A 16,940-nucleotide genomic window follows, 5' to 3' on the forward strand; every position below is an offset into this window, starting at 1 on the left:
ACGGGGGAGCAGAGTGGTGGATGGCCCTCGGCGATACAGGATCGTCGATGAAGTCAAGGTCTCGGATTTTTGGCTGCTTTCGAATGGCCTGGTCCCAATCTGCCCTGCCGCAACGAGGAAAGCAGGTTTCTCTCTTCCGCTGTAGGGTCAAAGGGCTAGAAAAAAAAATTGAATGACACTACGGGCACTCACACAGACAAGACACAGTCCCTTTGTTTGTGCAACTATAGAGCTCTGAAAAGAGATGCGAATGGCCGATTGAGACAAGCAACGGCTTTTCAGTCGTTTTGTGTGATGTTCAGCCAAATATTCCTCGAGATGGCAGAAGAAGGGGACGCATTCCACGGTACGCCCTGGAGAAGAAGCTCCTCTTGGGCTCACTCAAGTAGAAGAACGAAGGCGACAATAAGGTAGTCAAAGCCATCCTCTTCAGTACTGTCTTCTCTCTCGCGGCTTCGTCACAAGCCACTGAGGCGAAACTAGCTTGGTGGCCTCCGGATTGTGTCGTTCCTGCCCAGACGCTTGTCTTGTGGGCGTCGATCTGGACCCTTTGCCGGCGAACGGTCTGGGCGGACAAGTTATAGACCGTCAGTTTCCTATCCAGTTAGACAAATCGCATCCGGAGGGTCGGATCAATGACCGACGGGTGGTGGTGGTGGTGGTGGTGCATCGGTCCGTTTGCTGAGAGGACGGCTGGGCCGACCGCATGGGCGGGCGATACTCTAGACGAGGGAGGAATGCTCTGTTGACTCCTTTGGCCGGATTCCTCGGGGGCATCAATTCTTCGTATATTCGCGGCATTTGGACACTCTTCAATGCCGTAAGTTTTGTTGAACCAGGCAAAAATGCCCCCAACAGCACGATCCTTCCATTCAGTGCAAGGATTGTCACTCCAGGCTGGTTCCAGTTGTGTGAGCGTCTGCTTCCTGCTCGGCGGTCCACGGCCCAATGTCACCATTCGATGGGCGGAGATGCAGAAACGAAGGGATGCCACTCGTACGAGAGATGTTTCTCTTGGGTCCCCAATGCAGGTTGAACAATGAGTGGATGTGTAAAGTTTGCCACGTGCAGAAGGGCTATGATGGTCGCGATTAGTTAACCCCCCGCTTTGATTGCTATGATGTATCCACCAAAGTTTAGAGATCACCCTTGACTCTTTCTGCGAAACATTCTATCGCCATCTACCTGCTCCCATCCAACATAAGACAAGGATTTGACAGTGGTACTGCAGGGGTTGCCTTCATCGAGGTAGACTTGGCGCACACGTCGTGCTGAGACATGAGCCGCTCACAAGCCCCGGGCCGCTCAACTTCGTCACTTCAATGCCTTACTACTCGCATTTCTCAAGTTTCCTCCACGGGAATGTTGGGGCACGGTCCGATACAAGCACTCCTGGCGATTGTTAGACGCTGATCGGCATCTTCACACGAGACCGATGCTTCTCGTATCAACCCAGCAGACGAAAGTGGTAACTGCAGATTACCGGGATTCCCATAAGTGGTAACATGTGCCTGCAATTCCATGCCGTGATCAACAACTCGACGATCTGCGGCAAAGCGGGTGCCTGGAGGATCAAACATCGGGCCTATTCCTTGGGTGGTACATGTGTTCGTCATGGCCACATCCCAGATTGTCCGCAGCTGATTTACACACGAGAGCAAGGAAACGCAAAGTGTTACCAGATGTTTCCCTCCTACGTGGATGATCGATTTCGGTCTCTCTGGCCCATATCTGATAAGGGAGGGATACACCCTTCGAGTGTTACCAATCTAGCTGCATAGTTGTGCAGAAACTCACAATATTTATGCTTACATAGTCTGTGAGAAAGGCCTGCGAGAAAACCAATGAAGCCGTGGGGGTATCCTTTCCCCAAGAAACATAAGAAGTATAACCCATACTGGCCTAAGGAGGGGTGTCCCATCTAGGTCGGCCTTGCTTGTGCCGCAATCAGGATATGGTGTCTTCAAGGTTTGTTCAATGTTGAATGCTACATCCTCGATGCGCAGAATGTAGATTGATGGGTGCGTTCAGATCTCTGAAAGGCTTGCGCCGACTGTGAGGGGTAAACTGGCATATTTCGAACCCACACGTGGCTTTGTGAGTCGCTATCAATTTTTGGCTGAAGATTGATAATATTGTGGCTTGGTGCCGCTACAGAGTTTCCCAAAAAAATAAAAACCGTTCTGATCGCTGTTTGTCTGGTTGCTCTGCTAGATAGGGCCCTGGATCAGTTGATACTTTCCTGGTGCATTGACTTTATCGTTGTGTGGTCGTCGCTGGTTGGGCCAGGAATGGCCGTGCACAACACCGTTCAAAAAGAAACGCACACAGACATTTCAAATATCGTAGACTTGAATCTCTTCAGAGGTCGTTAACCGGGTTCCAGAATGTGTTTGAGCCCATGTGGCGTCGAACATTGTGGTCAGAACTAGGCTCGCGCAGCGCAGGCGTGGTGGGTGGCAGGTCAACCTTTCCGCATTCGCTCATTCTACCCAAGAAAAAAAGTAAATAGAATAGCATCAGTTTCTGGGGTTTGGACGGGGTTGATGGTCAAAATAGAAGCCAGCCCCCTGAAGTGAGGCTGTTGATGATGGCCATGTCTTGTCAATTTGTTCATAGACTGCTCATAATTCTGACAGCTGCAAACAGCTCTCATCAGACTATATGTAGGCGAAGTCTTACAAATCAGAAAAATATGTTTGGGCTGCAAGGGAAGGTGGGCGGGCACTTACTCTTCAACCGAGACGTGGATAAGGATGTATATCTTGTCAGGCCACTGCTCGATCGGAGGTGCGCATCTGTCAACCCAGCATGATGAGGCCATGCAAACTACGCTGAAATCGCCATATGGGAATTAAATATCGTATTCGAGATCGTTGTCTCACGCGACCCAGCCAATCGTTCGTCGAGTGTCAGTGTTAATCGCGACAACCTGCAACCTACTGAGCTCCCACGCGAGTATCTTGACAGCTAACTCCAGGCACCGACTGTTGCTGAACGGACTCTTATCCATGTACACCAGCACGAGTCCAATCCAGTGAACTATACATTTTCCCCATGACTAGCCACATGTTGGCAGGACGCTATTTATGGCTGGGACTTAACGCCGGCTCCAGTTCAATCATTTCAGAAAAACTACTCATTCATGAGTTCCCTCCCAGCTTCTGCAAACTCCCCTAAATGGGCTTCAACATTTCGAGGAAACCCGCTCCATTACCATCTTGGATCTGAGCTTCTCTCCCGTCTAAAATGAACATGATAGTTTTCGAAGCTTTCTTCGCAGCTTCCCATAAGGCCTGGTTGCCAGAATGACCATGAAAAACAAGTCGTAGCTCTTTAAGGATACATGGGCTGAGCAGGCCCTACCCCCTTATGGATGAACTCGCAAGTCGACAATTTTTGCTATTCACGACTGTATACTAATACTGTCCAACTGGTTTTTGAATTTTCAGTCAACCCCGAGACCAGAGAGCAATTGCATCATCTAGAAAACGTACATCTTTTTGGGAAGGCCAAGGCGTTTGAGTCATAGGTTTGATCGACTCTCTCCATGTCGAGAACCAACATCAACCACGAGAGCCTCAAAGGTTCAAGGGGGTCTAAGAATACCGGAAAGATCCCTCCGTGTTGCCGGCTTTGGCTTGCGGGCTGTTGGGCACTGGGCTGTGTACTGCAACCTCGACAGGGGGTGGAGACGGAAATCTCTCCCATTGCCGAGAAGATCCAGTGACAGTTGCATTTTACTGCCATGAACATGGTTCTTCTCAATGGAATTCCACAACATAAACTGGAGAGAACAGTACTAAGCTGTCTCTTACATTTGACTGAAGCTATATGCAACTCCGAAATTCCAGAAGTATTACTGGCATATTGCACCCAGACTGGGATGGTATCGATCCCCTTATCCTTCACCTGTGCTGGTATGTCGCTCATGATGGTGGCATCGCGGCTGCTTTTGTGATCAAAAATTCGTCCAAGGCTGTGGCTTGGCCCGGCGTGTATCCATTGCCGTTGTTTCCCGCTGGGACCGGTGTATCCATCACCAAGGAAACAGTGTTCTGTCGAATAGTCAGTCGTCCGCGTCCACCGACCTCGCAAAGTTATGATGGAGGGGGCGAGAAAACAGACCATTCCAACTACGGCGGCTTCTAGTCGATCAAATATCCTCCAGAGCCTATCCTGATTCTTGGTAAAGACGTATCCTGCCAGCCCAATCGGCGTGTCGTTCGCCCTGATTACAACCTCATTCTCGGTATCGAATACGTATAACCCCAGGACTGGTGCAAAGACCTCTTCCCGACACATCAGCATCCCATCTGTCATATCTCCCAATATAGTCGGTGCCATAAAGTACCCGTCTCCAGGTTCCCGCCTCCCTGTGCCAAGCAGCTTGACGGCCCCTTTGCTCATGGCATCCTTACACAGCGCCTCTGCCTTGTACAGCCCGCGGATCGTTGTCACCGGCCCCAAAGTCGTGTCCTTCGCCATCCCGTGTCCGAGCTTCAGCTTCCGGGTCTCGGTGATGAGCAAGTTCGAAAATGGCTCATATACCCGCCGCTGGATGTAACACCGGTTCGGCGCTACGCATGCTTGTCCCGCGTGTCGCCATTTGAGCGCCACGAGGTCTTTAGCAGTCTGCTCGAGGTCCGCATCTTCAAATACGAGGAAGGGGCAGTTTCCACCTAGATCCAACGACAATCGCTTCAGGTTACGGGTGCAGGACGCTGCGACTCGCTTCCCTACCCGGGCGCTTCCCGTGAAGCTCACGGCCTTGACGAGGGGGTGCATGCACAGCGACTCGGATACCACTGGCGTATTACCCAGACTTGTTGTCAGGACATTGAGCACACCAGGCGGAAAGCCCGCGCGGTCTGCCAGGCAAGCCAAGGCGAGTGCCGAGAGAGGTGTTTCGGAGGACGGCTTGACGATGACGGTGCAGCCAGCCGCCATCGCTGCAGCGGATTTCCGGAGTGTGAGTGCGAGAGGAAAGCTCCATGGAATCAGGGCAAGAACGACGCCGATCGGTTGTTTGAGGATCGCGCCCCGTTTCCCCGGAAAGGCACCGGTCCCCGGTGTGGGAACGGTCGGAGCGGCGCTGTTGTCGGATATAGGAGAGGATACGAGAGACTCAGTCGGCGATGGGGCTGGCGACGGTAACGGCGAAGCCGGATCGAGACGCTCTGCCTCGCCGGCAAACCAACGGACCAGTCCGGCGCCGTAGTCAACTTCGGCGAGCGCCTCATTCAATGGCTTCCCAGTCTCGTGGACGAGGATGGTGGCTAGGTCGATACGGCTCGCAAGGATGAGGTGGTGCCAGGAAGTCAGCAGGCGAGCGCGCTCTCGGGCCGGAGTAGTTGAGAAGCCCTGGAAGCCCGAGAACGAGGACTTGATGATGGTATGAAGGTCATCTCTCGTACTGTCTGGACACGCCGCCCACACACGACCGGTGCCCGGGTCGAGGACGGCAAAACGCTTGTTATTACGGGAGGAAACCCATTCGCCGTGGACGTGGCAGTCGCGGCGGAGCAGGTCAACGTCAGTGAGTTTGAAAGGGAGCGGTAAGGGGAGCGAGACGGGTGGAAGACCGTGGATGACGAGGCTGTTGGTGTTACTCCTCGTGGTTGAGTTGGAGGAGGGGGCGCTAGTTATTGTGGTGGTCGTACTAGCAAAGGGGGACGTCACGGCGCTGATCATTGTTGGCGAGAATGAAACCCTTCGCCGATGGGAATAGTCTTCCCCACCAGACTGGGCAACTGAATGCCTCCGCATCTGGCAGACTTATGTATGACTCAAGAAGCGGAAGAAGAGGGTTCAAACCTGCGATGTAATGTCGGATAGAACAGCAAGTTTCAAGAAGAGCAATATTACCTACCAAGCAGCTGGTGTGTGTGATATTGACAGAATTGGCGAAGCGTGTCCCAGGGCGATTTAATGGAGAATTTCTCCCCTCTCCTCACGGGGCTACATCATTGCCTGACTGCCGCGGTAAGCTTTTGGGGGAGAAGAGATCCGAGATCGTATAAGACCTGCGAAGGGAGCATACATGTTTTAAACTTTGCCCCTAGGCGTCATCTGAAGCTTGAGGTTGGTGGTGTTGCAAAGTCCCTCATACCGACCCTCCCCCCCTTTGACTGTAAGCAGCCCTGTATTGCAGCTTCCCCCCTTTATTCTTGTCAGGCTCCGCACGATACAGGCCGGTCCGGATTCGTAGAAACCAATTCGTCCATAATAGGCCGCGACGTTGTAGGAAACTTGGTCGCTCGCGACGATCCGGGGGGTAGTGAGAGAGGAATGCACCGCGGGTTTCATCCGAGCGCGGCATGCAGGCATGCAAGGCAGACAGGTAGACAGGCACTTGTCAACGATTCAGCCCTCGATGCCCAGCGGGGAAAGCGTTCGTGGAGAGTTGGGCAGCATCGGATGATGGGCAACAGTGCTGTGCGTTCATGACCGAGCACTTGGTCGGAGTTAATGTTCGGAAGTCGCAGGGAGAAGCTTCCGTTAGCCCAAAAGCGTAGTATTTTCAGAAAAACCTTCCGAGGTTGTCCCACCATGGGTGATCTTTCTAACGTTCCTAAAACAAGAGAACAGATGCCTGCTCCGCTGCAACGACTAGTAATAGGACGTGCTTGCACTCCTGTACTCAGGTCTCGATTCAGGATAGCCACCAGGTGGCCCGGCGTGACCCTTTGCTTCGTCATCTGAGCTCAAGGCATCACCATAATGATCACCTCTCTCGGGCGGCGCACGCATGGCCTCCAGGAGGCTGCGGTCCAGTGTCGGTGGTTGATACGACTTGAGAGCGTGCATCTCTCGACCGGATGGCATCTGTGCCAGCAAAGGGCCAATCGGGGGTATGATCTGTACATTCATCTTGAGGAGAGAGTTGGTGAGATTCTTGAGAACCGATCGCCGGTGCAAAAGGAGCAACTTACCGTGTCATTGAGCTTGTGCCATTTCCCTTCGAGGAACTCAATCACGCGTGTCTCCTCGCCCTTTCCTCCGTCCGCACCCCATGCTGTCTCCTTCTCGATCTTTCTTTCCTCGCGCTTCTCGCTCCACTCCTTTTTAAAACGCCCGAAACCAGAGCTCTTACTGGAGTGCTTGGACTCGATCCCCAACTCCTGGAGGCCGGCCTGAAGCCAGGCAATGGCCATGCCGACTTGTCCGCCGATCTCGGCGTCGATTCCGAAGAAGCGGCAGGCCTTTGCTCGGCAAGCCCTACGGAGATCCTCGAGATAGCGGAGCAGTGCCTCGTTTATCTTGCTGGAGCCCCGCCCAGCAGCTTGGCAAAGAGAGGAAGCCTGGGCGGCGTGCTCGGCGGCGGCAAGGCAGAGGCGCGCAAACAGGTGCGCACGAACCTTGGGGATCTCGGGGGCTTTGTACATCCATTCGCGATCGTTTTTGTTGCGGTCCTGGGCAATTATGGCCGGGTAGGGATCGTCCTTCAACACGGCAAGTAGAGTCGCCTCAGCGAGAGCCAAGGACGACATGGCTCGAAGGGTTGAGGGCGAGACGTCGCTGCAGGGTGGTGCGACCTGGACCCTCTCTGCACGAGAGGCTATGTAGTCGTAGATGGATGCGGCGTCCAAGAGGTATTTGGTGGCGGTTTGGATGGCGGCTGTGCGCTGCTGACTGTCCAGCGTAGTCTGTGTTGTGACATACAAAGGGTGCAGAGCAGCCCGGGCAACCAATGTGTATGAGTTGGCCAGGGTAGAAAGTGCAAATGCCATCTCATGGTCTATGGATTGGACTTTCACCCGGGCCTGCTCTCTGCCCGGCACTGCGTTGTCTGAGAGCGTGGGTCGCCATTCGATGGACGGCGGCACCTTGGTGTTAAGATTGATGTAATCGCCGGACTGAGTTGTCGGGTTGAGGCCAGCGTCAATGGCGAGGAGATAAGGGATGTAACCGTTCAGAGCGCCAATGACCGTGGAGATATGGGAAGATTGCGATGTGGAAGGTAACCGCTTGTGTTTCTTGAGGGCGTCTCTCACAACCCCGCGATATGTGCTGGAACTGAGGGGCAGTGATGGGTGAGTGTCGCTGCCGAAGCTGGATGAGAATGAGAAAGCCGAGGTCGTCGGAAGGACAAAGGGGAAAGGCATCGTTGAGCGAGCTTGTCACTGGTCGATGAGAAGAAAAGCAAATATGGCGAGATGGGTAGGAATGGGTTAGCAAGCACAAGTTGTCTCAACTATCGTCCATCCACTAACATAGAGAGTTGTCAGTGAGATGGCAGCACCCTGTGACGTTGGCTATCAGGCTAGCCAATCAAGGCTAGTCTTACGACCCCAGATATAGTCACGTGTTTGGAAACCTCATCCTCCACCCAGCGAGGGGGAACTTGGTAGAGCTTTCCTTTCTCGGCTTGTGCCGCTCGGTACGAATCTTCTCGAGCTGAAAGGGCCTAAAGCTCTAGACTTTCGGAGTGGGAAATTCCGTCATATTCAGCGTTTTTAACAGAAGGATATGGTCTGATGTACGTGTATGAGCATCGATTCAATCCTGAAGGGGAAAGGACGGCGAAGGACGGATGAGCAATTGTAGGGAAATAATCTAGAGATGTGGGAAATCAGCTTTTGAGGAAGGCTTAGATGGTACAAGGAAGTCATGCAAATAAGAATAACAAAACCACAAGTCCTTGAGAAAACCAAACAGTGTATCTGGGGGTTTTTCGTTCTTTTTCTTTGGCAGTTCCCCCCAATGTGTAAAGAATATGCAAACCAAGGCGTGACAGGTAGTCAGTTGAGCCTGCCTTTAGCGGCCCGGGATGTGGGGACATTGTTCAGGGTAGGTAGTACCTACCTAGGTACCTACTGACCTACCTAGGTAGGTACTCTAGATTCCAACGTACTAGCTGTTCAATAACGCGACGTGGACCCTTGAATTTCATTGAATTCCATCGAATTTCATTCGCAAAGACTGCCCACCACTGCTACCAGGAGTTCAACAAAGCCTGCCCATTGTCTCATGCTGCACACTGGGAACGCATCGACTGCCGAATGAGCTGCAGGAGCAATGAACAGTTCCTCTCCACATAAGCCCCGGCGCAGGGGCAAGAAGACAAGCAGCAGCGGGAACGCGGCCAGTAGCAGCGTTGGCAACCCCAGCATAGAGAGCCAAATCCTCAAGAAGGAGGCTCTCGTCAAGGTGCCTGTCTTTCCCCTGGCCTCGTTTCTATGGCCTGCTCGAGGCTCTGTGTCGCAATGGGAGGTCCTACCCTTGATCCTCATGGTAGTCGGTCTATTCAGATGGGCAGCTGGACTCTGGGGATACTCTGGTAAACGCCGCCTCGCCTTCCATCCGCTTGACCTGAAGCCATGCTAACCTCTATGCTCTTTATAGGCTTCCAGAAACCCCCCATGTTCGGAGACTACGAGGCGCAACGGCATTGGATGGAGATCACAACACAGATCCCCGTGTCACAGTGGTACTTCCACGACCTCCAATGGTGGGGGCTTGACTACCCGCCCCTGACGGCCTACCATAGCTGGCTCTGTGGCAAGGTCGGAGCCCTCATCGACCCGACCTGGTTCGAGCTATACACCTCGCGAGGATCCGACGACCCTAGCCTCAAGATCTTCATGCGAGCCACCGTTATCGTCTCCGAATACCTCATCTACATCCCCGCGGCCGTCATCTTCGTTCGAAGATTCTCCAGAAACAGCAACGTACCTACATGGACTGCTTGGATGGCCCTCGTCGCAATCCTGATGCAGCCTGCCACGATCCTCATCGACCATGTACACTTCCAATACAACACGGTTATGCTCGGCTTTGTGCTGGCAAGTATGTCGAGCATGCTGGCCGGCCGCTACCTCTGGTCCGCAGTTTTCTTCGTTGCAGCCCTCGGCTTCAAGCAAATGGCCCTTTACTACGCCTTCTCCGTCTTCTCTTTCCTCCTGGGCAGCTGTGTTTTCCCTCTGAGGCCCGGCCGCTTCATCGGCATCGCGCTCGCCACCGTTGCGGCCTTCGCTCTCTTGATTCTGCCCCTTGTTCTGGGCACCCTCTATGACGCTCACCGGGGCATCGACGCGCGACCTGACTATGAGGGGCCGCCGCCTACGTTGCCCCTATTTCCTTGGCTGACGGACCTTCTCGACACCAACACCATTTACTACCCGGTTGTCGAGCAACTCATACAGATGGTTCACCGCATCTTTCCCTTCGCGCGTGGTCTCTTCGAGGACAAAGTCGCCAATTTCTGGTGCGCCCTCAATGTTGTAATCAAGCTCCGCCAATATCCCACCGACCTTCTTCAGCGTGGCGCCCTTGCTGCCACACTGGCGTCAATCATCCCGCCCAACCTCATTCTGTTCTTCCGGCCCCGTAAAGTACTTCTGCCGCTCGCATTCGCAACAACAGCATGGGGTTTCTTCCTCTTCAGCTACCAGGTCCATGAGAAAAGCGCCCTCCTTCCTCTCATGCCCATGACGCTACTTCTCGCCGGCAAGCAAGGTCTGTCGCGAGACGTCAGGGCATGGGTTGGATTTGCCAACATTCTAGGCGCGTGGACAATGTTCCCCCTCCTCAAGCGGGTGGATCTCGGCGTTCCTTACGTTGTCCTCACTTTGCTCTGGGCCTATCTTCTCGGTCTTCCACCCACCTCACTGAGCGCATACTTCCAAGAGGACCAGGGTTGGATGCGCCAGTGGGCAACAGTCCTTCTCCACGGCGCGTTCTACGTCATCATGGCTGCTTGGCACGTGGCAGAGAGGGTTGTTGTGCCGCCTGCGAACAAGCCTGACCTCTGGGTTGTTGCAAATGTTGGGATCGGAGCAGTGGGTTTCGGTATCTGCTACCTCTGGTGCCTGGCGCAGTTGGTCGCACAGAGTGACATTCTGCCAACGCGGGGCAATTCGAAGAACAAGGCGAAGAGCCATTAAACACATACAGAAACCAGCTAGCAATGGCGGTGTACACAATACGACTGACTCTCGGCGAAGGAGGGCCCATGTAATATTAGGTACGGATCAAGAAAACGAGCATTAGAAGAGCAATACTTTTTCTTGTGTTCTAGTAGATCGGGATGAATAGTACATAAAGACACTTTTTGAAGCCGAAACAATGCAGTTCCACCACCTGGCGACGCACCTCGATATCTCGGAAGAAACGATAGGAAAACAGGGAATCTCATGATTATCGACACCATCTAATCTCCTTTTCTTTTCCCATGCCATCCAACCTTTAATTCCGCGCATCCTAACCTCTACGCGGATAATCACGAAACCTGCACAAAGGCTCGCTTCTTGACGGTTCGGCTATCGTCACCGCCATCCCAGTTCTCATCGACGTAGTCCTTGACGCTCTTCTCCTGAATTTGCATGCCAACGACCTTGAGCGCGGCGATGTTGAAGCCCATCTCATCCTTCTGGCGCTTGAGTGCAGCGCGCAGGTTGGCACGGATGCCGTCGAGCATGCCGCGCATGGTACGGCTGGCGACGATCTGGCGGTGGTGCGTTTTGAGCATGAAGAAGAGGATGCGGCATGTCAGCGGAATGTTCATGGATCGCTGAGCGAAGAGGTCGAGGAAAGTAAAGAGCATTGGCACAGTCGAGAAAGGCAGCACGAGGAGCGCGTCGTGCAGCGCCGAAGCCCGGATCTTGCTCAGCACGCTCATAACGTACGCCTCGGCAGTAATGTTGCCGAGGGCGAGGAAGATGGGGTTGCGCTGCGGCGCGGGTGCGTGCGGATTCGACTTCTTGGCGTGCTCCCACTCTTTGAGGAGGCTGAGATCGGCGATGCCGATCTCGAGGGCCTCGGCGATGCGCTCGCCGGCCATGAGGGTCTCGACAGTCTGCTTCGAGGCGGCGCCAACCTCGCCGTCCTGGTCCTCAGCGTCCTGGTCGCGCTCGAGCGAAGTGGTGAGCGTCTTTTCGTAGAGCTCCTCGATCTCCTTCTCTCGCTCTTCCTCAAGGAAGATCTGCTCGTCTGTCTCGTTCCAGACGCGAATGGACTTGTCGTGGCCGGCAGTGACGAGGAAGTTCCCTGTGTGGCCGACGGCCATGGCCCAGACCTCACCGTGATGGCCGTCGAGGCGCTGGATCTGCTCGAATTTGTCGCCATCCCAGTACTTGATGACACGGTCCTTGGAACTGCTGAAGAAGTGGTGGCCGTTTCCGTCCGAGTTGTGTGGGACGAAGGCCACCTGCAGGATGGAGTCCTGGTGACCGAAGAGGGCCTTGTGGCAGTCGCCAAAGTCGAGGCCCCATATCCTGATGTTCTTGTCGGCGGAGCTCGTGACGATGAGCTTGCTGTCGTAGGATATGTCCATGCTCAGGACGGGGAGCTTGTGGCCGTACAGGTTAAGATAGAGCTTGAGGCTATCGGTGAAGAAGACCTTGACGGTGTTGTCGAGGAGGGAGACGGCAATGTACTTGGCATCAGGGGAGTACCTCACACACAGGATGTCGTCTGACACCTTGAGGGTCCTGGACTGGACGAGCTTTAGTTTTGGTGTTGTGCGAGTGGTGCCCAGAACTTCCTCTTGGACAATCTTAAAATCCCAGAACTTGGCCGATTTGTCTGCACTGCCGGACACCACGGATCGACCGTCCGGGTGCACTTGTAATGACCAGATAGCGCCATCGTGCGCTGAGACGCTGTCGAGAAGGCTTGCGGAAGCGACGTCGAAGAGCTCGAGCTCGCCTGTCTTGGTTCCCACCACAACCACCTTGTCTCCGGGCAGGAACGCACAGCACAGGGCATAGCCGCACTCAAACGTTCGAATACACGCTTGCGTCTTGATGTTCCAGATCTTGAGACTTCCGTTGGCGGCCGTGGCTAGCATCTTGTCGTCGGAGCTGAGCGACACGGCGCGAATGTCTGTCCTGTGTCCCGGGAGTTCTACTGCCAACGACCGCGTATAGTTGGGAACATCTTCCTTTTTCGACTTCGAACCTTCTTTCGTGGGTATGCTGTAGTACTCGAGCTGGTTGTTTGTCGTGCCGGCCAGCAAGTGAATCTCCTTGCTGCCACCGTTGACAGCCCAATCGACCGACCGCACCTTACCGCCCGTCCGGACGATGACGTACTGGACGAAAAAGTCACTGGCCTCCGCGGTGGAGATGTCATCAGCTTGCTCGTCGCCCTCAGCCGCGCCATCGCCATCCTCCTTCGCATCCTTGCCAGCCTTTTCACGTCTCCTCCTCCTCTTTCTGGCCAAAGACTTCTTCACTTCGGCTTCGGATCTGATGCGCCACACCTCGACCGCCTTTTCCGTGCCATGGACTGCAAAGTAGTCTCTTCGCGGGTGGAAAACCACCTCCACGGCCTTGTCCTTATGTTGGCGGAACAGTGTCCCTCTGTCGTGCAAGAATTTGGTGTTTTGCGGCGCGTCAACCTGGCCCTTCAACGCGGCGAGTGCCGTCGTGTCCAGAAACCAGACCTTAAGTTCTCCCTCATTTCCGGCCGTGATGCACCCACTATAGTCGGGAGAGAGTCCCAGAGCCCAGCACTCGCCATTCGTTTGCGCGATGTGCGTCTCGATACAATGCCTCGAGGACAAGTCCCAGAGCTTGATCAAAGAGTCCTTACCTGTGGTAAGGAGGTAACCCTCGGCAGACGGATCGCTGTCCAGCATTGTCGTGTTTTCCTCATCCTCAACCTGTCCTTCTGGCTCGACGAATTGCAACCCAGTGATTTGGTCCTTGTGCCCCCTCAGCTTGAACTGGCCAACTTCAGCCACGAGATCCCAGAGAATGACGTCGGTATCCTTGGAGCCGCTGGCCAGTCGCACGCCCGACTTATCGAATGCCAGCGTCGTGATGGCTGATTTATGTCCGTTGAAGTTGACAATCACCGTCGCGATCTTGCTATCCCACAGCCGAATGCTTCCATCCTCGTATCCGACCGCGAACACATCCGTGTCAACCTTGCTCTGCGCGATCGCAGTGACGGGTACGTTGTTTCTCTCGTCGCGCCACCTACTCAAAAGCTCGCCCTTCTTGATATCCCAGCACAAAACATCCTCGTTCGCGGCTACGATTGCTTGGCCAGTGCCATTGCCAGCTCTGCCTAGGGGGGCCCAGACGAGATTTGATGTGTTGGATGCGACAATGCCGAAGGACTTGCTATGCTCATACTTTCTATATGATACAACATTAGATACCTCATGATAGTAGAGAAAGCTCGACTGACTCACAAGTATGACTTGACCATTTTTGCTGAATTTATGGCGCCAACAGCCCTTTGTCAATGGCTCCTTTTGCTATGCGACCGATGATGGCCAATCTTTAAAGTTGAACCTCCCACCTTCCTTCCAAAAAAGTTTCCCTCTTATCGATAAGCGTGTGGAACAATTCAAGCCGAGGTATATCCGATATTCTGGCCCCGCATGAGCATCACAGCCACCAAGCTCCGACACTCGACAGCAACATTGACCTCCACGTCAGGCCCCACCAGGTGCGAGGCCTCAGCAGCAACCAACGACGCAACAACATCACAGGAGACACACGGGCAATTGGCCGCAGACAAGATGCTTCTCCTAGACTATCAGAACGTTCTCATACAGTCGGTGCTGACTGAGAGATTCTCCGGGTGCGTCAGATGACTTTCAGTCGCCAATGCTAGAGAGCTAGCTGACTTCCAAGGCAGTGCCCCTCCCGCACACATTGACCAGACCGTCTCCGATTTCGACGGCGTCATCTACCACATCTCGACCCCCGAGACAAAGACTAAGATTCAGCTCTCCATTCAAATAAGATGCTACAAGGATCTGGTGAAGTACGGGGCGGAGCAGGTGCTGCAGAGGGAATATGGCCAATATGTGGTACCGCCGGAAGCCGGCTACGACTTCTCTGTTCTGATCGATCTTGAGAACCTCCCGGAGGACAAGGGTCAGTTCCACTACCACCACTGGTGCTGTATGGGCTGACAAGTTGTGCAGACGAACGAGAAGCATTGATCATGAAGATGGCATTGCTGAAGCGTAACGCCATGGCTGCTCCTTTCGAGGCCGCGTACGAGGAGCACTACAAGCTGAAGGAGGAGGCATCCAAGTACACCTCCGAGGAAGCTCCGCAGGGTGTACGCGAGGGCGGCGAGGTTATGGCCATTCACTACCGCGAGGAGGAGGCCATCTACGTCAAGGCCAGCCACGACCGTGTCACCGTCATCTTCAGCACCATATTCCGTGAGGAGACCGACCGCGTCTTTGGCAAAATCTTTATCCAAGAATTCGTCGATGCCCGCCGGCGGGCTATCCAGAACGCTCCCCAGGTGCTCTTCAGAAATGACCCTCCTTTGGAGCTACAGGGAGTTCCCGGAGTCAGAGACACTGGAACGGGCGAGATCGGATATGTTACCTTTGGTAGGTGGTCTGCACACTGTCAGATTGTCGTTGTTCTAATTTCTTGAGATAGTTCTCTTTCCCCGCCATCTTACACCCCAGAGAATGCCCGACGTCATTTCCCACATCCAGACATTCCGAGACTACTTTCACTACCACATCAAGGCGTCCAAGGCATACATCCACTCGCGCATGCGTAAGCGCACAGCAGACTTCCTCCAAGGTAAGAGCATACCGCTTCACTCCCGACGGGCGCTCCCGACTAACAAGCTGCAGTTCTGCGCCGCGCGCGCCCAGATAGCGAAGAGAAGGAGCGCAAGACGGCAAGTGGTCGGACTTTCAAGGTCCAGGGAGCGTAACCTGACTAGGATTCACGGTACACGCATCACTTAGTGAGGAAAGGCCGCTGGTCGAGCGTTGACCGAAAAAATAATCGCCGTCCTCCGTGACATGCCTGATCAATCCAAGTGATGCGAGCCGCTGAAAGTCCCAAGGCGAGTTGTGGGGGCTGGCCGAGGGGCATTTTGTTGTTTAGAAAAGGATAAAGATTTATGACCACGCTGCAGGAGAACCTGTTCGTTTGTGAGAAACTAAAGAGCCTTGGCGGTTGGACCAGGGCCCAGTCAGACGCACAACTCTGGCGGGTGAAGTGCGAACCCCTTGGTGGACGGGTGCAGTCTGGAAGCGTCAATCGCCGCGCCTGGATAACGCGCCGGATCGACGTTTCCAGTCCACGCGCTTTCTACCTTGAGACACCGGCCGACACCGACGAGAGTGTTGTACGCGAGGCACCTGCGTGCTAATACAATGCACTGCACTATTGATGGCATATAGGAAAACATCCATTTGAGCTGTTGAGATGGGAACGATGAGGTGACGGATCACGAGCTTAGCAAAGTTCTGATTTATGAGGACGATCAACTTCCCGTCCAAAGTATAGACATGCCAGAGCCGATACATCTCCCTACGGGGGCTTTGGTGGGACAGCTTTGGGCTTTTTTGTTTGCAAGGCGAGTTTAGAAGTTGCTGCAATGGGCCATGCATATGTCTCTGCACTGCAATTTGCGGCTTTATAAAGGATCCTACAAAGTGGATGCCTTATTCGTTTCGTCGGAATTGTCGCCGGCATTGAATGGGAGCCCCACTCTGTCTCTCCTTCGCACCGTGCCCGGCGTGCACATGTCCGTAGAACGTTTGAGTTGCCCTGCTTCGAGTTCGCAAAGGGATGTCGGTGATCTGTCGAATACCGGGACGACAAAGCTGAATCAAACGGATGAACCGACGAATCGTAAACCACGTCGAATGTATCGACAACCACTCCGGCATGCAAGTATATAGTGTAGCGTATCCGTACACGACGGTCCTGACGGTAACGAGCATGGGTGTGCCGCAGGACTGAGTCAACTGGCGAAAGCGACGTCGCTGGGAGCTGGGATACCCCCACTGACGATGGGCAGTGAGACCAAATCGGTTTGGGAACGGGGCGCGGTATGCCCCTCGTCACCTTGGACGACACAGCAAACTGGAGCGAGACGGAGGCTTGGTCCATGCCGCGACGCCCGACTGCCCCGGTACGCTCGCATTGCAAGTAAAGTACCGGACGAAAAGAGCCAGCCATACCCCTTTCAACGGTGGTTCTGGAGTTGTT

The 16,940-nt window shown here is 54.1% G+C and overlaps 6 protein-coding genes across 6 annotated transcripts; 2 read left to right on the top strand and 4 right to left on the bottom strand.

The window, feature by feature from the left end:
* Positions 1 to 281: 281 nt before the first annotated feature.
* Positions 282 to 1,019, bottom strand: CDEST_02633 (uncharacterized protein). The gene has a single exon (XM_062918792.1). It carries the CDS (start codon positions 956 to 958, stop codon positions 605 to 607), a length of 354 nt encoding a protein of 117 aa, XP_062774843.1. The 5' UTR covers positions 959 to 1,019; the 3' UTR covers positions 282 to 604.
* Positions 1,020 to 3,503: 2,484 nt separating this feature from the next.
* On the bottom strand, positions 3,504 to 5,972 carry CDEST_02634 (Putative aldehyde dehydrogenase domain, aldehyde/histidinol dehydrogenase). The gene is made up of 2 exons (XM_062918793.1): positions 4,129 to 5,972; positions 3,504 to 4,058 (listed from the first exon to the last, which is right to left on the bottom strand). The coding sequence occupies exons 1-2, from the start codon at positions 5,767 to 5,769 to the stop codon at positions 3,930 to 3,932; spliced, it is 1,770 nt and encodes a 589-aa protein (XP_062774844.1). The 5' UTR covers positions 5,770 to 5,972; the 3' UTR covers positions 3,504 to 3,929.
* A 25-nt stretch (positions 5,973 to 5,997) lies between these two features.
* Positions 5,998 to 8,573, bottom strand: CDEST_02635 (Putative pH-response regulator protein palC). The gene is made up of 2 exons (XM_062918794.1): positions 6,936 to 8,573; positions 5,998 to 6,873 (listed from the first exon to the last, which is right to left on the bottom strand). The coding sequence occupies exons 1-2, from the start codon at positions 8,106 to 8,108 to the stop codon at positions 6,613 to 6,615; spliced, it is 1,434 nt and encodes a 477-aa protein (XP_062774845.1). The 5' UTR covers positions 8,109 to 8,573; the 3' UTR covers positions 5,998 to 6,612.
* Positions 8,574 to 8,882: 309 nt separating this feature from the next.
* On the top strand, positions 8,883 to 11,029 carry CDEST_02636 (Putative glycosyl transferase, ALG6/ALG8). Its single transcript, XM_062918795.1, has 2 exons — positions 8,883 to 9,283; positions 9,349 to 11,029. Exons 1-2 carry the CDS (start codon positions 9,022 to 9,024, stop codon positions 10,887 to 10,889), a joined length of 1,803 nt encoding a protein of 600 aa, XP_062774846.1. The 5' UTR covers positions 8,883 to 9,021; the 3' UTR covers positions 10,890 to 11,029.
* A 1-nt stretch (position 11,030) lies between these two features.
* Positions 11,031 to 14,230, bottom strand: CDEST_02637 (Putative quinoprotein alcohol dehydrogenase-like superfamily). Its single transcript, XM_062918796.1, has 2 exons — positions 14,147 to 14,230; positions 11,031 to 14,090 (listed from the first exon to the last, which is right to left on the bottom strand). The coding sequence occupies exons 1-2, from the start codon at positions 14,161 to 14,163 to the stop codon at positions 11,225 to 11,227; spliced, it is 2,883 nt and encodes a 960-aa protein (XP_062774847.1). The 5' UTR covers positions 14,164 to 14,230; the 3' UTR covers positions 11,031 to 11,224.
* A 108-nt stretch (positions 14,231 to 14,338) lies between these two features.
* On the top strand, positions 14,339 to 16,581 carry CDEST_02638 (Putative arp2/3 complex subunit 2/4 protein; the record flags this gene model as incomplete). Its single annotated transcript, XM_062918797.1, has 5 exons — positions 14,339 to 14,541; positions 14,599 to 14,840; positions 14,891 to 15,313; positions 15,366 to 15,515; positions 15,569 to 16,581. 5 exons carry the CDS (start codon positions 14,339 to 14,341, stop codon positions 15,649 to 15,651), a joined length of 1,101 nt encoding a protein of 366 aa, XP_062774848.1. The 3' UTR covers positions 15,652 to 16,581.
* Positions 16,582 to 16,940: the final 359 nt, after the last annotated feature.

Source organism: Colletotrichum destructivum, chromosome 2 (assembly GCF_034447905.1).
Source record: "Colletotrichum destructivum chromosome 2, complete sequence".
Taxonomy (NCBI): Eukaryota; Fungi; Ascomycota; class Sordariomycetes; order Glomerellales; family Glomerellaceae; genus Colletotrichum; species Colletotrichum destructivum.